Source organism: Pongo abelii, chromosome 8 (assembly GCF_028885655.2).
Source record: "Pongo abelii isolate AG06213 chromosome 8, NHGRI_mPonAbe1-v2.0_pri, whole genome shotgun sequence".
NCBI lineage: Eukaryota > Metazoa > Chordata > Mammalia > Primates > Hominidae > Pongo > Pongo abelii.
The window spans coordinates 132906800-132930003 of record NC_071993.2 but is presented as its reverse complement, the minus strand read 5'-3'; the positions used below and the strand labels follow the sequence as shown (position 1 = coordinate 132930003).

Below are 23204 nucleotides of genomic sequence, written 5' to 3'. Positions count from 1 at the left end.
ACTGGCCCTATTTCTTTCCCCACTACTCTGTTGGCTGAATCTGAAAGCCTCCAGGATCTCCAGAATTAGACCTCTCTTCATGGAGACTAATTGCCTGGCCTTTTTTCCCTGTCTTCTCCCGCAGAGAGGAGAAGCACGAGTTTTTAGACCATGACCCATATATGTAGTGGTTCTACTCATTAAACAGAAACCAAAAAGGAAATTATTTGATGTAGGCTGAGCCACAGCTGAACAGATAAGTGGCTCAGCTGTCTGTCAGAGCCTTTTCTTGAACATCCACATATTTCAGAAACACTTTCAGAAGTATTTATTCTATTTTATACTCAAAGCATAAAGGATAACAGCTCCTTCTGGCTTTGGGAACTTTAGTTTTCTTAAATTTTATCTGTTTCTAGAACCTCAATATGACTGCATATTTATCATTTTTTGTATGTAGATGATATACATTCTCTTGAATAGCAAACCTGCCTATTACAGTGATTTATTCTGTTATCATCTCATCCTGCATGATTCAAGATATTCAAGAAAGTCCTGAGGAAAATAATAAAATGATTACGGAGACACAGGATTTATGAAAACAGTTGGAGGTTCTCAGTATAACCAGATGAAGCCTAAGGAAGGGAAGAATGGCAAATCTAATATATTTGAGAGTCAGAATTGCCAGGTGAAAAACAGGACATAGGCCGGGCACTGTGGCTCACACCTGTAATGACAGCACTTTGGGAGGCTGAGGCTGGAGGATCACGTGAGGCCAGGAGGTTGAGACCAGCCTTGACAACATAGCAGGACCCTATCTCAACAAAAAAATTAAAAAATTAGCCAGGCATGGTGGCTCAGGCCTGTAGTCCCCGCTACTCAGGAAGCTGAGGTGGGAGGATTGCTTGAACTACGGAGTTTAAGGCTGCAGTGAGCTGATTGCACCACTGCACTCCAGCCTGGGTGACAGAGCAAGACCTTGTCTCTAGGAAAAAAAAAGAAAAGAAAAATTTAAAAAAAAAAACAGGATATAAATTTCTGCAAGAAAAAAATGCAATTAAGACTGATAGGATAGGTGTAATCTTTCAAGTCAAGGTAAGCAAAAATTCCAAAATGGATTTGGAAATGGATTTTGGATCTTGGAAAATAAAGCTCATAACAGAACTGAGGTGCAGATGGTTTTAGAGTACATGATTCTTATAAGTTTAATATAAACTATAATTAATTGTAGAGTGACTTTTGAACTGTCAACTTTAGAAGATGCATCATTATCCAGGCTGGTAGTAGAAACTGTAAATGCCACAGGACTTGGAAAGATGTGTAATTTCCCCTGAAGGCAGGCTGGAAAGGCATTCCTATTAAGAAACCATCAGTCTTGCAGTCTTAAAGTGAGAGTGCCATGAAAGCTACCGGAGGATTTTGTAATTCTGAGCCTCTGTGACCCAGGCGGAGCACTGGACCCTCTAAAGGTGAGCTCCTCATCGTTCAGGGGCTCAGCAGCCGACCTGCCCTGTGGGTGGGGCAGCAAGCCAGCCACTGACATTGGGCTGGCTTCAGCAGACTTTACCTGGGCACCAGGTTTCTTTCTCCTGCTTCAGCCTTGGATTCCACAGGTGTTATCTGGTTTTCCTTACCCCATCTACTGTCTAACAAGCAGAACACCATTCAGTATACTGATGGACTTTTCTTTTTTACTATTTTTGTCAGGATCCCTCATTAAGATACTCATCTCTTATGGATTGGGATTTGTCTCTTGGAAAGATTTGTCTTGCTCCGAAATCAGTGCTAACAGCTATTGATCATTTCCCCCCATGCTATTTGATGCTTTCTTGATTTCTATATGAAGCTTTAAAACCTACCGTAGCACTTAAATATCATGTGAAAACAAACTCAACCAGTTTAATACAAATGTATTAATTGTCATTTAAAATTTGTATTTATTTACTTAGAGACAGGACCTCACTATGTTGCCTAGGCTGGAGTGCAGTGGTGTGATCTTGGCTCAGTGTAATCTCGAACTCCTGGGCTCAAGCCATCTACCTCTTCAGCCTCCGAAGTAGCTGGGATTACAGGTGTGTGCCAGTATGCCCAGCTAGTTTTTGTTGTTGTTGTTGTTTTTTGGTAGAGACAGGGGGGTTCTCACTATGTTGCCCAGGCTGGTCTTGAACTCCTGGCCTCAAGCAGTTCTCCTGTGTTGGCCTCCCAAAGTGCTGGGATTATAGGCATGAGCCACTGCACCCAGCCCTGCCATTTTTTTATATTAAGAAGTATATTTTAAATTACAGAAATATTCTCAAACATTTTGGTGAAACAGCAGTACATTTACCTTAGGTGTGTCACATTTTCTCCAACCACTTGCTTAGCACCACACCTGCTGTGAATTAATCTCTGTAATTCACAGGCTGCCCTGTGTCTTGGTACTTAATTGAGACTTAGAGCCCTGAATGTTCAGCGTGTTGTTTCCTATCACCTAGCTGTCTTTTAACCGGAAGACAAAATATGAAACAAACAGAAAACATACATTGAGATTTATGATAATATGTAGCCAGATTACTGTGCAGTAATAAACTATCACAAAGGTGTTTTTAGGTTGGAGGTTTTCCTGGGAAATGTTCTAGGCAGTTGTGGATCTTCTTTCATTTTTGGTGAGCTAGATGTCTGCTAGATATCGTCCTTCAGTGGGTGTTGCTGTTTTCCATAACTGTGCAGGTAGTTATAGGAAAGTTATGCATATGTAAATAAACCATATACATTGAATAAGAATCAAGGAAATGAATAAACAAAATGTCTGAAGTACCAGATGCATATTTTTTAAAGCTTTTCTGCCCCAAATTCTGCAGATTATGGCCTTAAAGCCCTGTATCAGCTGTGCTTAGGAGCCTATTTATCTATTTCTGTTTTGCTCTGCTTTTTCCCTTCTGAAGATTTTAAAAATTCTTTTTTATTGCCATTTGGAACAAAATTCAACATTAGAACCAACTTACAAGGCAGCCAAAATAGCTCAGTAAGAGAGCATAAGACCGAAGAATTCACCTATGACAAAAAAGTTTCAGCAGCTAGAACCAAATAAAGAATTAGTGGCCATAATTAATTTTCCCACATCTTCTAAAAGAATAAAAGTAAATATTTCAGTGCAATAAAAAGTTTATCTTGGGCCAGGTGCGGTGGCTCACGCCTGTAATCCCAGCACTTTGGGAGGCCAAGGCAGGCAGATCATGACGTCAGGAGATCGAGACCATCCTGGCTAACACGGTGAAACCCGTCTCTACTAAAAATACAAAAAAAATTAGCCGGGCATGGTGGTGGGCACCTGTAGTCCTAGCTACTCGGGAGGCTGAGGCAGGAGAATGGTGTGAACCTGAGAGGCAGAGCTTGCAGTGAGCCGGGATTGGGCCACTGCACTCCAGCCTGGGCAACAGAGCGAGACTCCGTCTCAAAAAAAAAAAAAAAAAAAAAAAAAAGTTTATCTTGATAGGAAATTGCTCATGAATGGGCTACTGGAATCAAATCCCCCTTTCCAAATCCAGGTTAGCTGTTAAGTTGCACCAGTGAGAAGCTTGCTTGATGGACTCATGTGAGAGGAATGAATGCATGTCCTCCTAAGGCCAAGCAGCAGCCAGGTTCAGGGGATGCAGCTCAGCTCAAGTACTCATTCTTTTCCTTTTAATTTCTTTTTTTTTTTTTGAGACAGAGTCTCACTCTGTCGCCAGGCTGGAGTGCAGTGGCACGATCTCAGCTCGCTGCACCCTCCGTCTCCTGGGTTCAAGTGATTCTCCTGCCTCAGCCTTGTGAGTAGCTGGACTACAGAGTACGCATGCCACCATGCCCAGCTAATTGTTGTATTTTTAGTAGACACGGTTTCACCATGTTGGCCAGGATGGTCCCGATCTCTTGACTTCGTGATCCGCCCACCTCAGCCTCCCAAAGTGCTGGGATTACAGGCGTGAGCCACCACTCCCGGCCTTCCTTTTAATTTCTAAATAATCCTTCCTTAATATGTGGAGTAAAGTGAAGTAATCAGAATTATAAGAATGGAGAAAACGTTTTGTTCTCATTATTCCAGTTGGCAAGTTTTCACTCGTTAGGATTAACAGCCATGCTGTTTGGTAAAAAATCTGCCCCAAGTAAATCAATTATATGTGGAAAAAGGAAGTGCAAGCAAGGGACCGTACCTGTGTACCAGCTGATGTGGGACCCCGTGGAGTGGCCTCTGCCCAGCTTCCTGGGAGCCGCTTAGCAGATCAGGAAACGAGCACGGCTCACCTAGTTCTCAGTGACCTGTGATACCTTGCTATTTTTCTAGATGGATCTGTCTTCCTACAAAACCCTTGAGTTAATTCAATCTCATTCTACAAATGGTATGGAAAGGAAAGAGACATAAGCTAGAGACCTAGAGAATGGAATTGAGCTGTAAAAACTATGGCAGTTGTGGGAAGTCATCTTTTTTACTTAGATTTTTAGTGAAATCTAACAAAATTAAATGGGAAAACAATATAAATTATATTTAACTTCCCCAAAGATGTTTTCTCATTTAGGTGCATCTTTCCTTACTTAAAGATACATGTAGGCAGCAACACAGGGATTTCTTTCCCTGTATCTGTTACGTAGTATTGCCTAAAATTTTATGTAATTCAGACTTTTTTTAATAGTGAAGTTGTTTGCATTGTATTTTATTTTCATGGGTTTTTTTTCCCCCTTTAGGATATTGAGAAAGTCTGTGAAATTGTCTATCAAGGATATAACCTAAACCCAGATCTTGGAGAACTTGTGGTTGTTCCTTTGTATCCAAAAGAGAAATGTTCATTGTTCAAGCCACTCGATGAACCAGAAAAAAGATGCCAAGTTTATCAAAGAAGAGTGGTGTTAACTACTAGCTCTGGAGAGTTTTTGATCTGGAGCAACTCAGTCAAATTTGTTATCGATGTGGGTGTGGAAAGAAGAAAGGTAATTATTATTGAGTAGGTTAAACACTGCTGATAACTGTCAAGCACTAGTTTCTCAGTTTCCTACCATTTTACTGATCAGGAAGTGAGGATGAACTGTGTGACCTGGGGATTCGTTGAATTTGGTCATGAGTGCAAAGAAGAATTATTGCAGCCAGTATCAAAAGTCTTGATCACATATTACTGTCTTCCATTAGCATGTTGGAAGTTTGGAAATGAATTAAATTGATTGAGCTGCCAAAGGAGAAAGTTTTGAGGAAAGACTCAACTACTAGAGCATAAAGGTGATAGTCATCTTTAATGGTATTTTTTCTTTAGCTAAGGTACTAGCAAAGCAAATTGTTTGACTCTTAAACTGATCTCCTCTTATGAACAGTTTACTGGATTTTTTTGATAGCCCCTTTATCAGAGTGATTAGTATCTTACCCCAGAGAACTTACTAGAAACTTGTTTCAAGTATACTGACTTTAATTTTAGCAAATTTTGGCTTATAATTGACATGATAAAATTTTCATCCTAATTATTACAAAATATTCTTTATTACTTTTAAATTAAAAATTAGAAAAAATGAAAACAAGGTATCTCAAACTCTGAAAGACACTGAGACTTCAGAAAATCACAGCATTTGAGCTCTCAAACGAAACTAACAAATATTGACTAATTTACCATTACGAGGTGCCAAGATGTTTTATCCCTCCAGGAGACTATGAGCCTCCTAAATATCCCTGCCTTATTATGACAGAGCAATTCCAACAGTCATGAAGGTTCCCTGGAAATCACTTAGAGTTGATCTTGATTGAATTAGTCCAGCCTTCAGAGAAACCAGGGCTGACACTTGCCCCCGTGAACCACCTGTAAGGAAAATCATTGTTAGTGCCATATGCAGTTTTTGTATTAGCTGTTATGATTGGAACTCTCAGTATGTGTTGTAAAGGTGAGACCACCAAGATCCTGGTTGATTTGAACAAAACTATAAAGAAACATGGCACTATCAGGTGAGAACCCTTTCTCTGTGTGGCATATGAGGATATGTTATCATTCACCAGTACAGTGCTTTGAGAAGTGACAGTGCCAGTATTTCGGCAGATTTGACACAGAGGTCCCATAGTTATTGAAGCCACGATGAAAGCAGACAACCTTTAAATCCATTTATCAAAGCACTTGCAGTTTCCATCTCAAGGCAAGTGAAACAATAATAAATATTGTATAAAGAAAATGAGTCTGTGGCAGTGCATTTCATGGAATAAAGTACTGCGAACAGCATATTCTCTTCAGGATCAATGAGCCTACTAAATCATGACTTATCTGACGCTAATGATGCTGTTTTTCCATTTAAAGGTGTACAACCCGAGAATAAGAGCAAACTCGCTTGTCATGCAGCCCATCAGCCAGAGCCAGGCAGAGATACGCAAGCAGATTCTTGGCTCATCTTCTTCAGGTAGTGCTGTGGACACAAATACTAAATGTTGTCAATTCTTGTATGCAGGCAACCCAGAAATATTAAAGCCGTTTTTCTTGGTGTCTTTTAGGAAAATTTTTCTGCCTGTACACTGAAGAATTTGCCTCCAAAGACATGACGCCACTTAAGCCAGCAGAAATGCAGGAAGCCAACCTAACAAGCATGGTGCTTTTTATGAAGAGGATAGACATTGCGGGCCTAGGCCACTGTGACTTCATGAACAGACCAGGTAGCCTTATGCTCCCATGTCAGCCAGGCATGTGGGCTGAGATTCACCTTCTCTCCTCCTGCCCATTCTCTGTCCTGAGTTCACGTGATGCTCGGCAGTGCACACAAGCATGGAGGGGGCGTTGGTTTGGACTGAAGCATTTTCCCACTAGAGGTAAACATTCTCTGAAGGTAATTTTTAAAACCCCACAAACCTCTAGGAAATATCTGTTCTGACACGAGAAATGTGTCTGCTGTTGGACACTGGAGCACAGGGGAACTGGGCTTAAGGAGCGGGGTAATGTGGAGTATGGAAGCGTAAGGGTGAATCAGCAGAAAGAAGAATTCTCAGCAGCTTGAATTGTCTTTTTTCTTTTCTTTTTTTTTTTTTTTTTTTTGAGACAGGGTCTTGCTCTGTTGCTCAGACTGGAGTACAGTGGCGTGATCATAGCTCACTGCAACCTCCACCTCCCAGGCTCAAGTGATCCTCCCACCACAGCTTCCCAAATCACTGGGACCATAGGTGCAAGCCACCACACTTATTAATGTAGATTTCCTTTGTAAATGTAGATTTCTTTTACAAAGTGACAGCTTTTCAGAGCTACTCCTATGTCTGCAGTTTCTCAGAATAACCAGCTCAAAATATGCCAGAGAAGTATATTTTGGGGTGGCATATTCTAGTCTCCTCCAGTCATATTTTGGGGTGGTGTGTCCTAAGCCCCAACAAGATAGGTTTCACTTTTGAAAATTGCTCTTCTAGTCCCACTGTTGATCTCATAAGCCCAGGAATCACCACCTGTTGATTTCCTAGGCATCTTCTTGCTCAGGGTAGTAGATGTTTGGTGGACTAGAAATGCAGGGAGAAGAAAAGGCAGGCTTGGTGATGTCAAGGATTTTTAAAAGCAAACTCTCTCACTGTGTTCTCTCGATGGTCACCCTCTGTGCTGCTCATTCCATGAGGCTTAAAGCTGATAACTGGGGGACAAAAGGGTTAGGGTAACAATTTATTTTTGTCTCCTGACAATACACACATAACTTTTCTGCTGTGCTTGGGGAAAATATAACTGTGGATTAACTCTGACTCATTGTTTTGGAAGCAAAAAAAGAAAAAGATGCTTGCAGCTGCTGCATTTAATTCAACTTATAATTGAAATACGCAAATCCAGCAAACTTGTTACCCTTTTCAGGATGCATGAACCATGTGAAAATGAATTTGGCATAACTAGGCTATAGGCTGTTAATTGAATTCCCCTGATCTGGACCTCTTTTTAAAAAATCAGTTTTCTTATTCTTCCTTGGCTGCCTGACAATTGACCTCCATCCTGAATGACACAGTCACTGTCCATTGGGGTAGGAGGCCTCAGGACCAGCTGACCACTTAAGTGGAAACAGATGGCCTGAGACTGCCGTTACCCTGGGAAGGCAGTGGTACCTAGATAGGAATTTGGAGAAAAACTAGCCAAAAGGTACCAGACTACACCAGAGGTCATCTTTGTATTCGGAGGCAGAACTCATTTTGGTAGTGGCCAGATGACTGGCTTTGGTATGATCTATGATTCTTTGGATTATGAAAAGAAAAGTGAACCCAAACACAAACAGGCATGGCATGTTAGATAAGGCAACACCTCATGAAAACAGGGGAAAATGCAGGAAGAAAATAAAGTTGCTGGGCACAGTGGCTCACGCCGCTAATCCTAGCATTTTGGGAGGCCGAGGTGGGTGGATCACCTGAGGTCAGGAGTTCAAGACCAGCCTGACCAACATGGTGAAATCTCATCTCTACTAAAAACAAAATTAGCCAGGCATGGTGGTACATGCCTGTAATCCCAGCTACTTGGGAGGCTGAGGCAGGAGAATCACTTGAACTCAGGAGGTGGAGGTTGCGGTGAACCGAGATTGCGCCATTTTGCACTGCAGCCTGGGCAACAAGAGCAAAACTCTGTATCAAAAAAAAAAAAAAGAAAGAAAAGAAAGTCAAAGGCTGCAGAGGCCAGGGATGGCGCTGGTGAAAAGAGGAATTAAAGATTCTGCAGGACTGGGCATGGTGGCTCACACCTGTAATCCTGGCATCTTGGGAGGCTGAGGTGGGAGAACTGCTTGAGGGCCAGGAATTCAAGACCAGCCTGGACAATATAACAAGACCCCATCTCTACAAATTCTTTTTTTTTTTTTTAATGAGCCAGGTGTGGTGGCATACGCCTGTAGTCCTAGCTATTTGAGAAGCTGAGTCAGGAGGATCACCTGAGTCCAGGGTTCAAGGTTGCAGTCAGTTATGATCGTGCTGCTGTACTTCAGACAGGGCGACAGAGCAAGACCCTGGTTCAAAAGAGAAACAAAAGATTCTACAATGGTGTCATCTGTTGTGATGGTGCAGATCTTTCACCAGAGGATTCCTAAACCAATTCATCAAGACCTTCTGGAATAGTATTTACCACACTTAAAAGCCCAGTTTGTAAGAATGCTAGAGAAGTATATGCGTTTGTTTGTAAATCACTTGGAAACTGAAGATTTGGCTTTGGAATTTACAAAATGATCTTTAAATGTTAAAGTAACATTTACTGTACTATATATAACATTTACATGTACTCATAACATTTACATGTACTAAGAGGAGAATGGGAGGAAGCAGGCTGCCGACGGCCCTCACATGTGGCCCTCCCCATAGCTTTGCCGCAGTGCCTGACACCTACAGGCAGGACTGGTGCTGCCCAAACAGCCCAGAGAGTTGAGCAAATATTCTAGCATGACTGCCAGGAGGCCACAGCCTAGGTTTTTAAGTTAATGAAGGTTACACTATTATCTGTTTAAAGGCTACACAAAAGTTACTACTATACTCAGATGAGGGGATGTGAAAAAGAGACACAAACATGCCAAAACAACTTTCCAGGGCCAGTGTGTGAGGATCTTGGAAACAATAAAGTAAATAATGTTACAGAAAGTGAAAACGAAGTCCAGGAGAGGTTTTAAAGGGCCCAGAATGGAAGTACTTTTGGCTCCTGAAGCCCTTTAGGCTCTTGTGGGCCTGGTAACTATATGACTTATCATTTAAGCTGGTATGTTTTTGAGTGCAACAGTCCAGGCGGAAAGATGGCTGTGGCTTAGCAGGAGTGACCCCTCCCTGCTAACAAAATAAAACAAAACAGCAATTTAACTTAATGGAACCTGTTTATTTTGTGATGAATTCAGACAAACTGACCATCTCCCTGTGAACCTCATGGGACAGGAGCATGAATGCTGTTAATGATTAAGCTGGGATGAAAGGTGGAAACAGATACCACCCTGGGCAAACTGGGGTAGATGGTCCCCATATTGAGGGGACTACGCCAAAAGGTGCAGGCTCTTGGGCCAGGCTACCAGGGCTCCAAGCCTGGCTCCATCAGTCACTAGTGGGGTATTATTCAGCAAATTAGGACTCTCATTGCTTCACTTCATTTATCTGAATATGAGGATAATCAAAGCAATTGGTTCATAGAGTTATTAAGATAAATTAGTTAACATATGCATGCCCCTTAGAAAAGTGACTGGTGTACAGTAAATGCTATAGCATAGTCATCATCGTCTGAGTGACTCCTACCTGAGCTCTGCACCACAGGGGCCCTGAGCTGCAGAGGGTCCTAGAAAGAGCAGTTTGAATGGGTGTGAGAAGCAGATAATGACCCTCAGTTATTAGGAGACATCACCAGATTGCCTCTGAGATGGGCCAGAGCCAGGAAGAGCCATGGTAGATAACAGCAAGAGCACTGGACTTGGGAGTCCAGCATCAGCTGTGCTGGCAGAGCATGCCAGGTACCAGGTTCAACACTGCCGGTGGAAGGCCCAAGTTCAAAACCTCACTTTCCATATGACAAAACAGCTGGGTGGCCATGTGACTTTGGCAAGCCACTTGTCTCTTTCTGATCTGTAAAATTAGGGTAGAGTGTCTGCCCTCTTGTATCCTGGGGTTATTTAGAGGTACAAATGAGATGTTTATGCAAAATTGCCATGTACAGTGCAAAGGAGTAGGAGTTAGGCGAATGCCAGGTTTTGGGAACATGTCCCTGTGAAATTAAGTGAAGCAGAAGCCTTTCCTCCCTGTCCTCTTCAGAGCCAACTCTTAATGCTATCCCCCAGAGGCCCTAGACATTGTAGTCTTAGGGTCTACACCATCTCTTCATTCTTCAGTTTCTCCCCGTGGACTCTTTTACACAATGCCCAAGTCCCAACCCTAAAATAAATCAGAAACAGAAGCTTCATTTGCTCCTTCAGCCCTCCTAAGCCATAACTGCATTTCTCTCTGTCCATTTATGTAAATGTGTATATACATTAATGCAGGGGTCCCCAACCCCCAGGCCGCGATGGGTACCAGCTCGTGGCCTGTTAGGAACTGGGCCAGACCGCAGGAGGTGAGTGGGGGCAAGCAAGCATTACTGCCTGAGCTCCGCCTCCTGTCAGATCAGTGGCAGCATTGGATTCTCGTAGGAGCTCGAACCCTATTGTGAACTGCACGTGCCAGGGATCTAGGCTGCCCGCTCCTTATGAGAATCTAATGCCTGATGATCTGTCACTGTCTCCCATCACCCCCAGATGGGACCGTCTAGTTACAGGAAAACAAGCTCAGGGCTCCCACTGATTCTACACTATGATGAGTCGTATAATTATTTCATTATATATTACAATGTAATAATAATAAAAATAAAGTGCACAATAAATGTAATGAGCTTGAATCATCTCAAAACCATCCTCTCCACCCTCTGGTCTGTGGAAAAATTGTCTTCCATGAAGTCGGTCCCTGGTGCCAAAAAGTTTGGGGACCTCTGCATTAATGCATGTACCTGGCACACAGTAGGTACTATGTGAGTATAGCTCTTTTTGTTCTTCCCTAGGCTACGTCCCTACCATTTGGAAGTTCCAGTGGAACTTTGGATGCACTCTGTTATAGAATGTATTATGTTGTAGTGGATATATTAAATTCTTCTGAATGCAAGAACTAGTAATCCAGCTCAAACTAGCATAAGGAAAAAGTGAATTATGATAAGGTAACTGAGTTATCTTAAGAAATCCAAAACAAGTTTTTTAGTTTCTCATCTCTGTATCTCTAGGTTCCCCTCCCTCCCTCCCTTCCATAGTATGGAACTTGCAGTCCCTAGACAACCTAGAAAAATCAGGAAAAAAAATGCATGGGTCTTAAAATGACCATACAATGGGTGTTTTCTATATGAGTAGTTAGCTGGCATTATGCAAATGTATAGAGTCTCCCCCTGTGGACTCTTTTACACAATGCCCAAGTCCCAACCCTAAAATAAATCAGAAACAGAAACTTCATTTGCTCCTTCAGCCCTCCTAAGTGATAACTGCATTTCTCTCTGTCCATTTATGTAAATGTGTATATACATTAATGCAGGGGTCCCCAACCCCCAGGCCGCGATGGGTACTAGTTCATGACCTGTTAGGAACTGGGCAGAGTCTTAGCTGCTCTCTGCCCTAAGCTTTATGATTTACTATATACAGCTCCTGGAAACTCCCTTGGTCTAAAGTCGAAAACTCCCAAGAAAGGGAGCCATTGATTCCATTTGAGAAGCTGCCCACCCTGAACCAGTCCCCTGTGACTGGGGTTAGTAGTGATAATGTGGTGTTGTCACGTGGCACAAAATCCTGTCCTATAAGTATGGAAGTGAAGGTACAGTTCCTATAAAAGGGGACAATTTGGAGGTAAAAGTGCATTTCCAGTAGAGCAGGATTCTTGATTTATGTGTGCATCTCCACATATAAATGAGACCACCATGCCAGAAGGGCCAAGAGTGAGGCTGTCCCAGATGTGTGCCTGCCCCACAGCCTTGCCAGTGCCAATAGCACAAGATACTCAAAATAGACTGAGAGCAAATAATAATTTGAGCCTCACCCTTATAAGGGAATCATGAACCGACACCAAACATAAAGTCCTTTAACTACTCATATAGAAAACACCCATTGTATGGTCATTTTAAAACCCATGCATTTTTTTCCTGATTTTTCTAGGTTGTTCTGGGGCTGCCAGTTCCATACCATCTAACTACAATGCCAACTCTTGTTTAAAGATAGTTCTCTATAATGGTATGAGGGTGGGGAGAGTCTTCAGCTAGTCACCACTACAAAAACCTGGGGCCAGCTTCCTGGCTGTAAGAACAGTTACTGGGAGTGGGGATTGTTGGTAATTTGTGAAGTGGCAGAACTTTCCCAATGCCCTTACGCTTGAGGAACACTGACTAGACGGGTGCCCTCTAGAAGACCGATAGTCTTCCCCAGAACATGAGCAAAGGCAGTCACGTGTGGGAGACAAACTCGGCTTCCTTCTTCCCCACTTAGTCCTTTCTGAGGCCTGGGCGGTGGGAGTGATGTGACATGCAGAGAGTCGAGAGGATTGGGAGGTGCCTGTGGCTGTCAAAGGTCTGTGTGTGTTTCCTTCCATGTCATGGGCAGGAGCAGAGCTGGCGTGTGAGAGGTCTTCAGGCACAGCTAAGCTCAGAGGAGCTGGCCTCCACCTGCCTCATGGTGCGGGTGGCACTGGGAGAGCAGTGGGGATACTGCCATTACCCGAGAGCCCTGCCCAGGGCAAGGCTGGACACAAGGATCTTGGCTCCCACATGTGCGCAGGGAGTTGAAAATGCTTTTCTTCAGTTTTCCATGGAGGCCACTCTATCTCTAACATCCTTTCCAACTCTAATGACTCAAATCCAGCCTTACTTCTCTGCTCTTATTGGGAAGAAAGGGGGTGAAGGAGTGTGGTGGAAGGAGAGAGAATGGCCCTGGCTTTGGGGACTGGTTACCAGGAGAGACCCCCTGCCCTATTCTCATGGAAATACATGTCCACTTCAGACAAGAGAAGGCATGATGCTCTCTCCTGTGCATATTCCCAGGAATAATTGCAGACTAAAACTTTTACCTGTAGGAAAGTACATATAAATATGTTGGCATACATTTGCATAATGCCAGCTACCTTGAGAGGAAATTCAGTGTTTCTGAGCCATTTTTGCCAGATTAGGCAGAAAGTAGGCCAAAGATGGTTATAACAAAGGAGACCTGGCTGGAGGAAGCCTCCTGAGCACCTGAGTAGACAGACTTCCTGTGAGAGTTTGGAAGCCAACCGAGGTTTCCTACCATCTGACATCTATAAGAACATTATAAGAACATGGGAAACATGCTGTGTGGGGCTGTCAGCTCTGGAACTGCCATGGCCTTGGACTCCACTTGGCCTGTGCTCAGCTCGGAGTTAATGACCTCTTTGTAACTAGGTTTTCTACTGATGCCAAGGAAGGAAAATGCAGGCACATATTGGAGCTTGGCGTTTGGGGTTCCACAGAAAACGACACACAGAACAGTGAAGCAATACTGTAATGATAGCCCTTCACATTAACTTTGAGTGATGGTAGTGGAGGAGGAGTGTGACTTTGCAGTGAGGTATTCTACGGGGAATACAGCTGCCGTTCGCAAGCGAGCTTAATAAAAATGATGTTTGGTTCATCTCGAAATTGCCTTCGGAATAAAGCAGTCTGATTTTGCACTGCCAGAACAAAGAGGCCTGACACTAAAACACTTCTATTCCATTTGTTAGCGTTACTTACTATGGATTATACTTAAGCAGCACTGCCCTAAAGAACCCCCATCTAAACTCTTCTGCTTTTTAGCTAAGACAAGTTTATGGGCCACCCTGGGGAGATAAAATGCAGAATATAATATTAGCAAATCCTATTTAGTTATTTATTAATGTTCCTTCACCTGTGTAATCTGCATTCATTAACTCATTCCTTCTAATATAATAAAACCCCAAGAACATCCTCTCCTTTTCTGTTGTAGGACCAGGAGCAGAATCATGAAGTCATTTATGTTACTAACTCTGTGTGCGGCCAACTCAACTCCAGGGTGTAAAAATGAATAGTAGGTGCCCTTTGGGAACAGAGCCTGGCTGTCAAGCCAGATGCTTCAAGGGACAATTGCCAAAGATCCTGTAACTTATAATGCAGCAGCTTTGCTGATTTATAGAAACTGGTTTCTGAAAAGCTTTCAGTAGTTAAGTTTGTACTCCAGCCCCTTCCTGCTCTGTTTAAGGTGCTCATTTCTGATGCTGCTTCTTGTACCTTCTCCAGCAGATTGGCTGTTACTTTTCATGTCATGCCTCACTGATAGAACTCTTGAACTTTTTTTCTGAATAGCCCATCTGTTTATTTCCCATGATTGTGACTTCTCAAGGTCATGGTTAGTCCAAAGGTCCCCAAGAATGAACAAGTAAGACGGTAATGCTGTATGTCAGGACCCAGGCAGGACAGGAATGTCTCTGAGAAGCCATAAGCTTCTGCTCAGTTTTAAATCTTGATGGGAAAACATTCAGAAATAATAGGGAAATTCAACATATTTGCCCCAAGGTAAGGATGAAAGCCTTGCTTCACTCCTCCAGCGGATGTCTGGGTTCCCTGCAGATTTCCCTTGGGTGGTTTGGCACTGCCCCCTCACTCCCAGTAGCAGATCTTTTGCCTGTGGTGGGCGCGTCAGGCTGAAGTTATATCTGGCGCTGGCTCCGCTGTCCTCCAGCAGGACTAGAGGTGTGGTGGACTGCATCGCAGCTTCCCTGAGTCATTTCCCAGCCCACAGTAGTGGCTTCTAATGCCTTCCAGTTGTCCTGACAGGAATGGAGGAATTTTATCAAATCGAAGTTTGTGAGTAGGTTTTTTTTTTTTTTTTTTGAGATGGAGTCTTGCTCTGTTGCCCAGGCTGGAGTGCAGTGGTGCCATCTTGGCTCACTGCAAGCTCCACTTCCTGGGTTCACGCCATTCTCCTGCCTCAACCTCCTGAGTAGCTGGGACCACAGGCGCTCGCCACCACACCCGGCTAATTTTTTGTATTTTTTTAGTTGAGACGGGGTTTCACCGTGTTAGCCAGGATGGTCTCCATCTCCTGACCTCGTGATTGTCCCGCCTCGGCCTCCCAAAGTGAGGTTTTTTGAGCTACTCAGTTTGCCTGAAATTTAGACATAGAGCTTAATGATCAAAGTTTAGACAGCACACAAGTAAATTTTTACCATATGTTACTTTGAACTCCCAGGAGCAGACAGGTTCAAGCGCTTCTCAGGTCCCCAGAGTCTTCAGCTCGCGCCCACCTTGCACTTACTGGAACTAAGACAGAAGCAACGTAGTGGCTCATAAATCCTGCAGTTTGGGGTATAACAATACAGCAGCTTTCTATTGTGGAATTTGCTTCATTGTGTGACCTTTATTGCTATGCCAGGAACCAGAAAGGTGGACAAAACACATGTATTTATTTAATAAATATTAGGTTGGTGCAAAAGTAATCGTGGTTTTTGCCATTACTTTCAATGGCAAAAACCACGATTATTTTTGCACCAACCTATATATAGCCTTATTCCACAAAGAGAATATATTTCTTTAAATAAATGGATTTTTTAAAACTTTGGTAAAGATTGAGCACATATAATACCACATCATTATTGATGTTACATAAACTTAAAAGAGAAATAAAGAGATGGAGAGAATCAGCTTGCTATCTTTATTTCTTTATTTGCACTGGGAAATAACATCTTTGTCTACTGTTTCTAGCATCTGAGATCCAGGTCAGTTGTGATTAATTTTTCTCTGTATTATGCAATGTATTTTCCTGTTTTTCATGCCTCTCTACTGGATGCTAGACATTGTACATTTTACCTTGTTGGGCACTGAATATTTTTGTAGTCCCAGAGGTATCTTTGAGCTTTGTCCTAGGATGCAGTGTGATCCTTTCAGGTCCTGCTGTATTGATGTGTCAGGTGGCAGTGCCCATCTAGGGTTTCTCACTTGTGTTTTCTACCCAGTGCCCCAGAAATCATGAGGTTTTCCAGCTTGGGTGGTGGGAACAGGCCTTACCCTAGGTCCTGTGTCAGCACCACTGTCCTTCTAATCCTTTCACATGGCCCTTTCTCTGGCCTGAGGTGGTTCCTTACACACACGTGCTCATCAGTGGGGCTCTGCTGCCTAGTTGAGGGAGCTCCCTCTGGCCCCTGACTTAGATCTGTGTGTCTCTCTCCAGTACTGTGACCGCGAGTTCTGGCCACCTTAGTCTCCCTGGATCCCTGGCATTGTTTTCCTACTGCAGGGAGGCTGGCAGGCTCCACCTGGGTTCCCCCCGCATGCACACTGCAGCTGGGACCCTCTTCGGAGCATGAGCTGGACAATCACAGGGCTCCCCTCCTGAGTTTGCCCTCTCAAGAATTACTGTCCTTCACTCCCTGGTATTTGGTGTCTTGCAAACCGTTGTTTCACATATTTTGTCCATTGTTTGCTTGTTTCATGCAGGAGGGAAAAATCCAGTACGTGTTTCTCCATCTTAGCCATATAAGACTCTTAAATTATTATTTTTTCCTTTCCTAGCACCAGAAAGTTTGATGCAGGCATTGGAAGACTTAGATTATCTGGCAGCACTGGATAATGATGGAAATCTTTCTGAATTTGGAATCATCATGTCAGAGTTTCCTCTTGATCCACAACTCTCGAAGTCTATCTTAGCGTCCTGTGAATTTGACTGTGTAGATGAAGTGCTAACAATCGCGGCCATGGTAACAGGTATACTTAATGACTATTCCTTTTCTTTTTTTGCAAATCTGCACTAGGTATAGATTTAAATCGGATCCATTTGAAATTATATTTTGAGGAGCACATAGCAGAGATGGTGATCAATTCATTTAACGTTTTGAAATGATAGTGAGGTATTTTAATAGGTTAGAAAAGGAAAATTTTCTTAATATGAAAAATTACCTTAATATAAGAAAACTAACTCAAAGTTCAGCAAATTTATACATCACATGTATGAAAACATACTAGATTTCTTTTGCTGAAATAATCAGTGCAGATGAAGAAAACGTGTCACTAGAGGTGTTTTTCCCCAAACAATGTTGTGTGCTTGTTTTTTATTTCCTATTGGCTTCATTCATCCTGGCTTGTATGTTTTAATTTATTCTAATACTGGGGGAACAGACCAACCATTGTGCTGTATTGGAACTGGTTCCAATCCTCTTCTTGTGTCTGGACCTCCGAGCACCTCAGGTTTTCCCTGCTCCTGCTGGAATAGAAGCAGGGTATTAACCATATTCAGTTGACCTTAGAAAAACAAACACACACACACAAAAGGAGAGGGAGAATTAGGATGACTCACTCTAAATTTCTGGGATTTCTAAGTAAACAAGAATAACATATTTATTCAGAGAACCAAGACAGGAGCCATGCCACTAACAGTCGTGACCCCTCCCCTCTGCATGTTAGGCTAAGATAAAATGTCTTCGTTATTGCTAACCATGTGACCTTTTTCATTTTAAAGCTCCAAATTGCTTTTCACATGTGCCACATGGAGCTGAAGAGGCTGCCTTGACTTGTTGGAAGACATTTTTACATCCCGAAGGAGATCACTTTACCCTCATCAGCATTTACAAGGCCTACCAAGACACAACTCTGAATTCTAGCAGTGAGTGTAAGTGAATGCTCAGAAACTACCTATTAATTCCACCTTCCTTTCCCCAGATAAGTCTGAGTCCTTATTAGTTATTCATCAAACATTCTTCTTCTCTAGCCCTACTGGCCACTTGAATGCACTTGAGGCCCTAAAAGCACCCACAGGCGTCTGCAGAGTGGGAGACACTCAGTCCCCATTCCCACGGAGCTCTGGTGTGCCACCATGGCGAGCCTGTACTTCCAGAGCTCCAGGACTCCACTCAGCCAGCCTTCAAAGCAAGCTTGCTTGGGGCATGGTGACGGGGGACACAGACTCGTACATGGGTCTTCGGAGGAAGACAAGGAACAGCCACCTCTACGTGCCCACTGTGTCAGAGTTGTGCTGTGCACCTTCCGTATCCTGGCACATTCACCACGTGCATGCAGAGAGGCTGCAGAGCTCCAGATACTGGTGCAGAATAGGCTGGGGTGCTGAGCGGAGGCTGCAGAGTTGCTGACGGAGCTTGGTAGAGGAGAGCAGAGGGTGTCCAGAGAAGAGAATGGCGCATGTCAAAGCACAGCCACAGAGTCCTCTGTATGCCTGAAGGGCAGTGGGTAGATTACCTGTCACAGGAAGGTACTCAGAAGTCAGCTGGAAGCTGCTATGCAGACAGAAACAAGACGAGGGCAAACAGGGCAAAGCAGCATAGCAGAGGCTAGAGCCACCCATAAAGGGCAGCCAGTGAGGTCCCTCCCTGACATTTTCCATGATGCATCTTTTACCTCCTTTGCTCTGAAAGATGGTGTGAAAATACGTGTAGTGTGAAAAATATGACAACAATTTGAAAGACAGTAGAATTGTATAAAGAACAGGGAGTTAGTGTTTCAAAGCTGAGAAGAAAAAGTTGTCAGTGGAGCCAGAAGGTACACGGGAATTTGGTGGCATCTTTTGAGGGCATGCTGAATGGGTGACACTGACTAAGTACATGCTGTGGTTGCTTCGAGCGGCGTGAGTGGACAGGACAGGGTAAATGAGGGTCTTCTGTCCATGGTGCCATCGCCATGTACATTCCCAGGTCCATCTTAAGTAATTACAGGTGGCCAGAAAGACTAACTTCAAACTCACCCACATGCCTGAATTTTAATATAAGTTACAGCTAGGGTAGATAGATGAGCTTAACTGTAACATAATTAATTCCCAAATCAACCTGGTAGTAATCCTTTTCTTATCATTAAATAAAATAGGAGATATTTTCATAGATCAGAGGAATTTATATTGTGGGCTTTTTTCTGCCTAGTTTGATTAAATGGGGCCACATACATCCTTGCTGTATGCATAGAGACACAATATAGATCTTAAAAATCCTCTCTGGCCTTTATGAGCCACGGGTTAGTGAAATACATCTTCAGTCACCACTAGGAAGAGTTTCCACAGTTGGCTGGGATCACATAACCCCAGCAGGTGGCATGGATGCTGTCAGTGACACCGTCTCCCTTCCTGGTAGTGCCCTGACAGCCGACCTTGCAGCCACCAGAAATCCTTGTCCTTGCTGCCTTCCTGCCACTCACCTATGTGGCCTCCTTTGTAGGAGAGGAGAGCACAGGGCTTAAAGATGGCAACTGCCTGGCCTGGGCTCTTTAGAGCTTCTGACAAATCATTTCTAAATAGCCTTGTGTTCTTTCCCTTCTAGACTGTGTTGAAAAGTGGTGTCATGATTACTTCCTCAACTGTTCAGCACTCAGAATGGCAGATGTTATTCGAGCTGAACTCTTAGAAATTATCAAGCGAATCGAGCTTCCCTATGCAGAACCTGCTTTTGGCTCCAAGGAAAACACTCTAAACATAAAGAAAGCTCTTCTGTCCGGTTACTTTATGCAGGTGAGAAGGGGTGGGGTCACCTCAGCATAGGCTTCCCTGAATTGCACATACTCAGGACGTGCTGCCAACAATGGCGTAGGATGATGATTTTGACATTAAGTAAAACTAAAAATCCATGTTATTATTAAAGATTTGGTACTTAAATATCCTTCCCCTCAAGGGAATAAAGGGCCAAGGCAGAATATGTAGTCTTAATGGAGAAGAATGACATTTCATTATGGATTTCCTCAGCTGTAAAGTAAGGTTCCTACATCACAGGGTCATTGCGTGCCAGACACCAAGTGTAAAGCACTTGGCATTGGAGTGTATGTCGCCCATAGTATGGTGGGTAGCGTGCTAAGTTTCATCTCATGGCCAAAACATTAACCTCACAGCTACACTGTTTTAGCAGTGCCCTGCTGTTGCTGAAGCTAGTTAATATCACTGTCTCAAAGTTTTGGGCAAAACATGGCTTATTTTCTACCATGTGAAAATAGGAAACATGAGTGGCAAATTTTAGTTTTAACTATCCCGTATAAAATACTTTGGTATTTTTTTCAACAAACATTTTTGTATAATGATCTCCATGTTAATACAAAATCTTTTTTCTTTAAAACGCTGCCTTTCAGATTGCTCGGGATGTTGATGGATCAGGTAACTACTTAATGCTGACACATAAGCAGGTTGCTCAGCTGCATCCCCTGTCTGGTTACTCAATCACCAAGAAGATGCCAGAGTGGGTCCTCTTCCATAAATTCAGCATTTCTGAGAACAACTACATCAGGATTACCTCAGAAATCTCTCCTGAACTGTAAGTTTAATGGAGAAGAAAGGGTTGTATTTTTTTTTTTTAATTCATACCTGTAGGAGTAAATGACAAATTTGGCTTTTATTCTTAGTTCTAAAGTTTATACTGATGCAATCTTAATTTATGTTGAGAGTACCTACTAAGGGCAGGCCTCTGTGGATGATACCTAAGAAATGTCCCTGCCTGTTAGGAGATTACAGCATAGAAAAGACAGTGTAGAAATAAAAACAAAGACCATGTGTCTTTAAGAGGGACAGAATGCTAGAGAAATGCATTGTATGCAGGTGCATTGACCTTGAGAGGAATGAGCTTAGCCATCTTTCAAGAGCCACTGCAGTTTTGGAGCTGTCGGGAAAGAGGAAGAAGGGAAGGTTGAAGAGAGAGGCAGGCACCAGAAGGTGTAAGGCTTTATGGGCCACATAGTTTATATTTTATCTAAGTGCAGTACACAGCAATTGGAGCATTTTAAGCAAGAGTAGCATCTTCTCGATACAGTTTTAAGATCACTGTAGCTGGCCAGGCACCTTGGGAGGCCAAGGCAGGAGGAGGATGGCTTGAGCCCAAGAGTTCAAGACCAGCCCTGGCAACATAGCAAGACCCCGTCTCTACAAAATAAAAAAATTAGCCAGGTGTGGTGGCACGTGCCTATAGTCCCAGCTACTGGAGATTCTGCGGCAGAGGATCACTTGAGCCCAGGAGGTCAAGGCTGCAGTGAGGTATTGTCATACCACCGCACACCAGCCTGGGAGACAGACCAAGACCCTGTCTAAAAAGAAAAAAGGAAAAATAACTGTGGCTGCACATGAATGGAAAGGAGGGGCAATGGCAAGAGTGAGACTACTCCACTAGTCTTTGAGAGGCCACTACAGAGTCTGGATCCCTTTTGAAGGTTCCACTACTATTCCGGCAAGTTGTGTTCAAGGCAACAACCAAGAGTGACTCATAGGTGTCTGGCTGACGCAGCAGGATGTGGAGTGGTACTAGTTAAAATAAGAAGCAAAGATACCCCCTCTATCCCCTACCCAAAGGTCTCCTAAGCATACGATCGGTGCCTCTCATATGGTGATGGGCCTTAGGGGAAATACTAGTTTCCACTAAAGGTTAGTGGTAGACAGCACTTCCACTGTGTGGTATAACACTAGAGAGGCCAACTTATTCTAGAAATGCAATAGGAATGGCTGCATAAAAACCAGAAAGTATTTATTTTACAAAGTCGGACTGAGATACTGAGTTCAAATTAAATACCAGTTCTACAGGTAGATTCTCCAGGGATGGGAAGTGCCCAGACATAATGTTTGGTGTCTCTCACCACCTTCCCCACTCATAATCTCATCTTTTCGTTTTAAACAGATTTATGCAGCTGGTACCACAATACTATTTCAGTAATCTGCCTCCTAGTGAAAGTAAGGATATTCTACAGCAAGTAATGGATCACCTATCCCCTATGTCAACAATGAATAAGGAACAGAAAATGTGTGAGACGTGCCCTGAAACTGCTGAACAGAGATGCACTCTCCAGTGACTCCCCAGCAAACACAAGGTGCAGTAGGGTCCCAAAGGTAGCTGGATGGCTGAACTGCTGGAGATGGGAGATACGTGACACGAAGACGGATTTCACACCCACAGGACAGTCTTGAAGAAAATAACACTGTGTATATTATTTTAAAATAAAAAATAGAAGTTTTTATTGAGTTCTTTAAATTACTACTCCACGCTTTTCTTCTTCTTGGAAAAGTTTTTAAATCAACCACTCATAATTTGACCAAAATTTTAAAAAACTGGTATTTTGTAAATGTGTCACAGACACATGGGACAGAACCCTACTTTTTGTAGAGGAACTTAATCTGAATAAAGTCTGAGTTTTTCAGTAAATCTCCACTGAATTTTCTGGTAATTTTACAAAAACAAGCCCATCACTGTCCATTGGAAATGGGTTAGATAGATAGATATTCTTTCAGTTTATCCATGATTTCGTTCATCTTGTCGCCTGGAATTAACATCACAGTTCGCAAGGGCGTCATTGGTACGTCATCAAAAGACCATTTGCCTCCCAGACAAGTGTCGCTCTCCTCCTGCACTGAGTAGTTGAACTTCAGAATTGCCTTCTAAACCAAATAACCATGAATTAAAAATTGGGACAACCCAAAGACAAACCCCATTTAATCTATGGCAAAGAATATTACGTTTGGCATATGCTTAAATAAGAATGAGAACTAAAAAGAAGCAAAACTCAGAATTTAAAAAGTTCAAATGGGACATTCAGACAGAAGTTATAAAACACAAACCAAGTAGATTTTAAACCTACATGAGGAACAGGGATGGAGGCGTGCAATTTCTAAGAGGTGAACAAGCAGCTACGTGATATTTTCATTTAATTGTCAAAATAATCTTGTGAAACATAATGAAATTAAGACTCGTAAAATTTGATATTTAACAAGAACTGGTCTTCAAACACACTTTTCTCACTTTCTCAGCTGCTTCCTTACCATCAGGCTTTTGTGTGAAGACAGAGTAAATCTGCATACCCCGC

At 42.9% G+C, this 23204-nt stretch overlaps 2 protein-coding genes across 13 annotated transcripts in view; one reads left to right on the top strand and one right to left on the bottom strand.

The window, feature by feature from the left end:
• The window catches only part of DHX32 (DEAH-box helicase 32 (putative)), a 61264-nt gene extending 38718 nt beyond the window's left edge, over nt 1-22546 (top strand). For both annotated transcript variants that reach the window (XM_054523032.2, XM_002821260.6), the window contains exons 5-12: nt 4678-4920; nt 6258-6357; nt 6449-6607; nt 16956-17147; nt 17899-18048; nt 19700-19887; nt 20496-20677; nt 22025-22546. In XM_054523032.2, the coding sequence (XP_054379007.2) occupies nt 4678-4920; nt 6258-6357; nt 6449-6607; nt 16956-17147; nt 17899-18048; nt 19700-19887; nt 20496-20677; nt 22025-22196 (1386 nt within the window). In that variant the 3' untranslated portion in view covers nt 22197-22546. The remainder of the gene's footprint in view (nt 1-4677; nt 4921-6257; nt 6358-6448; nt 6608-16955; nt 17148-17898; nt 18049-19699; nt 19888-20495; nt 20678-22024) is intronic.
• BCCIP (BRCA2 and CDKN1A interacting protein) overlaps nt 5199-23204 on the bottom strand; it is a 30091-nt gene continuing 12085 nt past the window's right edge. For 2 of the 11 annotated variants that reach the window (XM_063727153.1, XM_063727149.1), the window contains 2 exons: nt 17565-17640; nt 5199-5771 (listed from right to left, as the gene is read on the bottom strand). In XM_063727153.1, the coding sequence (XP_063583223.1) occupies nt 5653-5771; nt 17565-17640 (195 nt within the window). In that variant the 3' untranslated portion in view covers nt 5199-5652. 11 annotated transcript variants of the gene reach the window in all.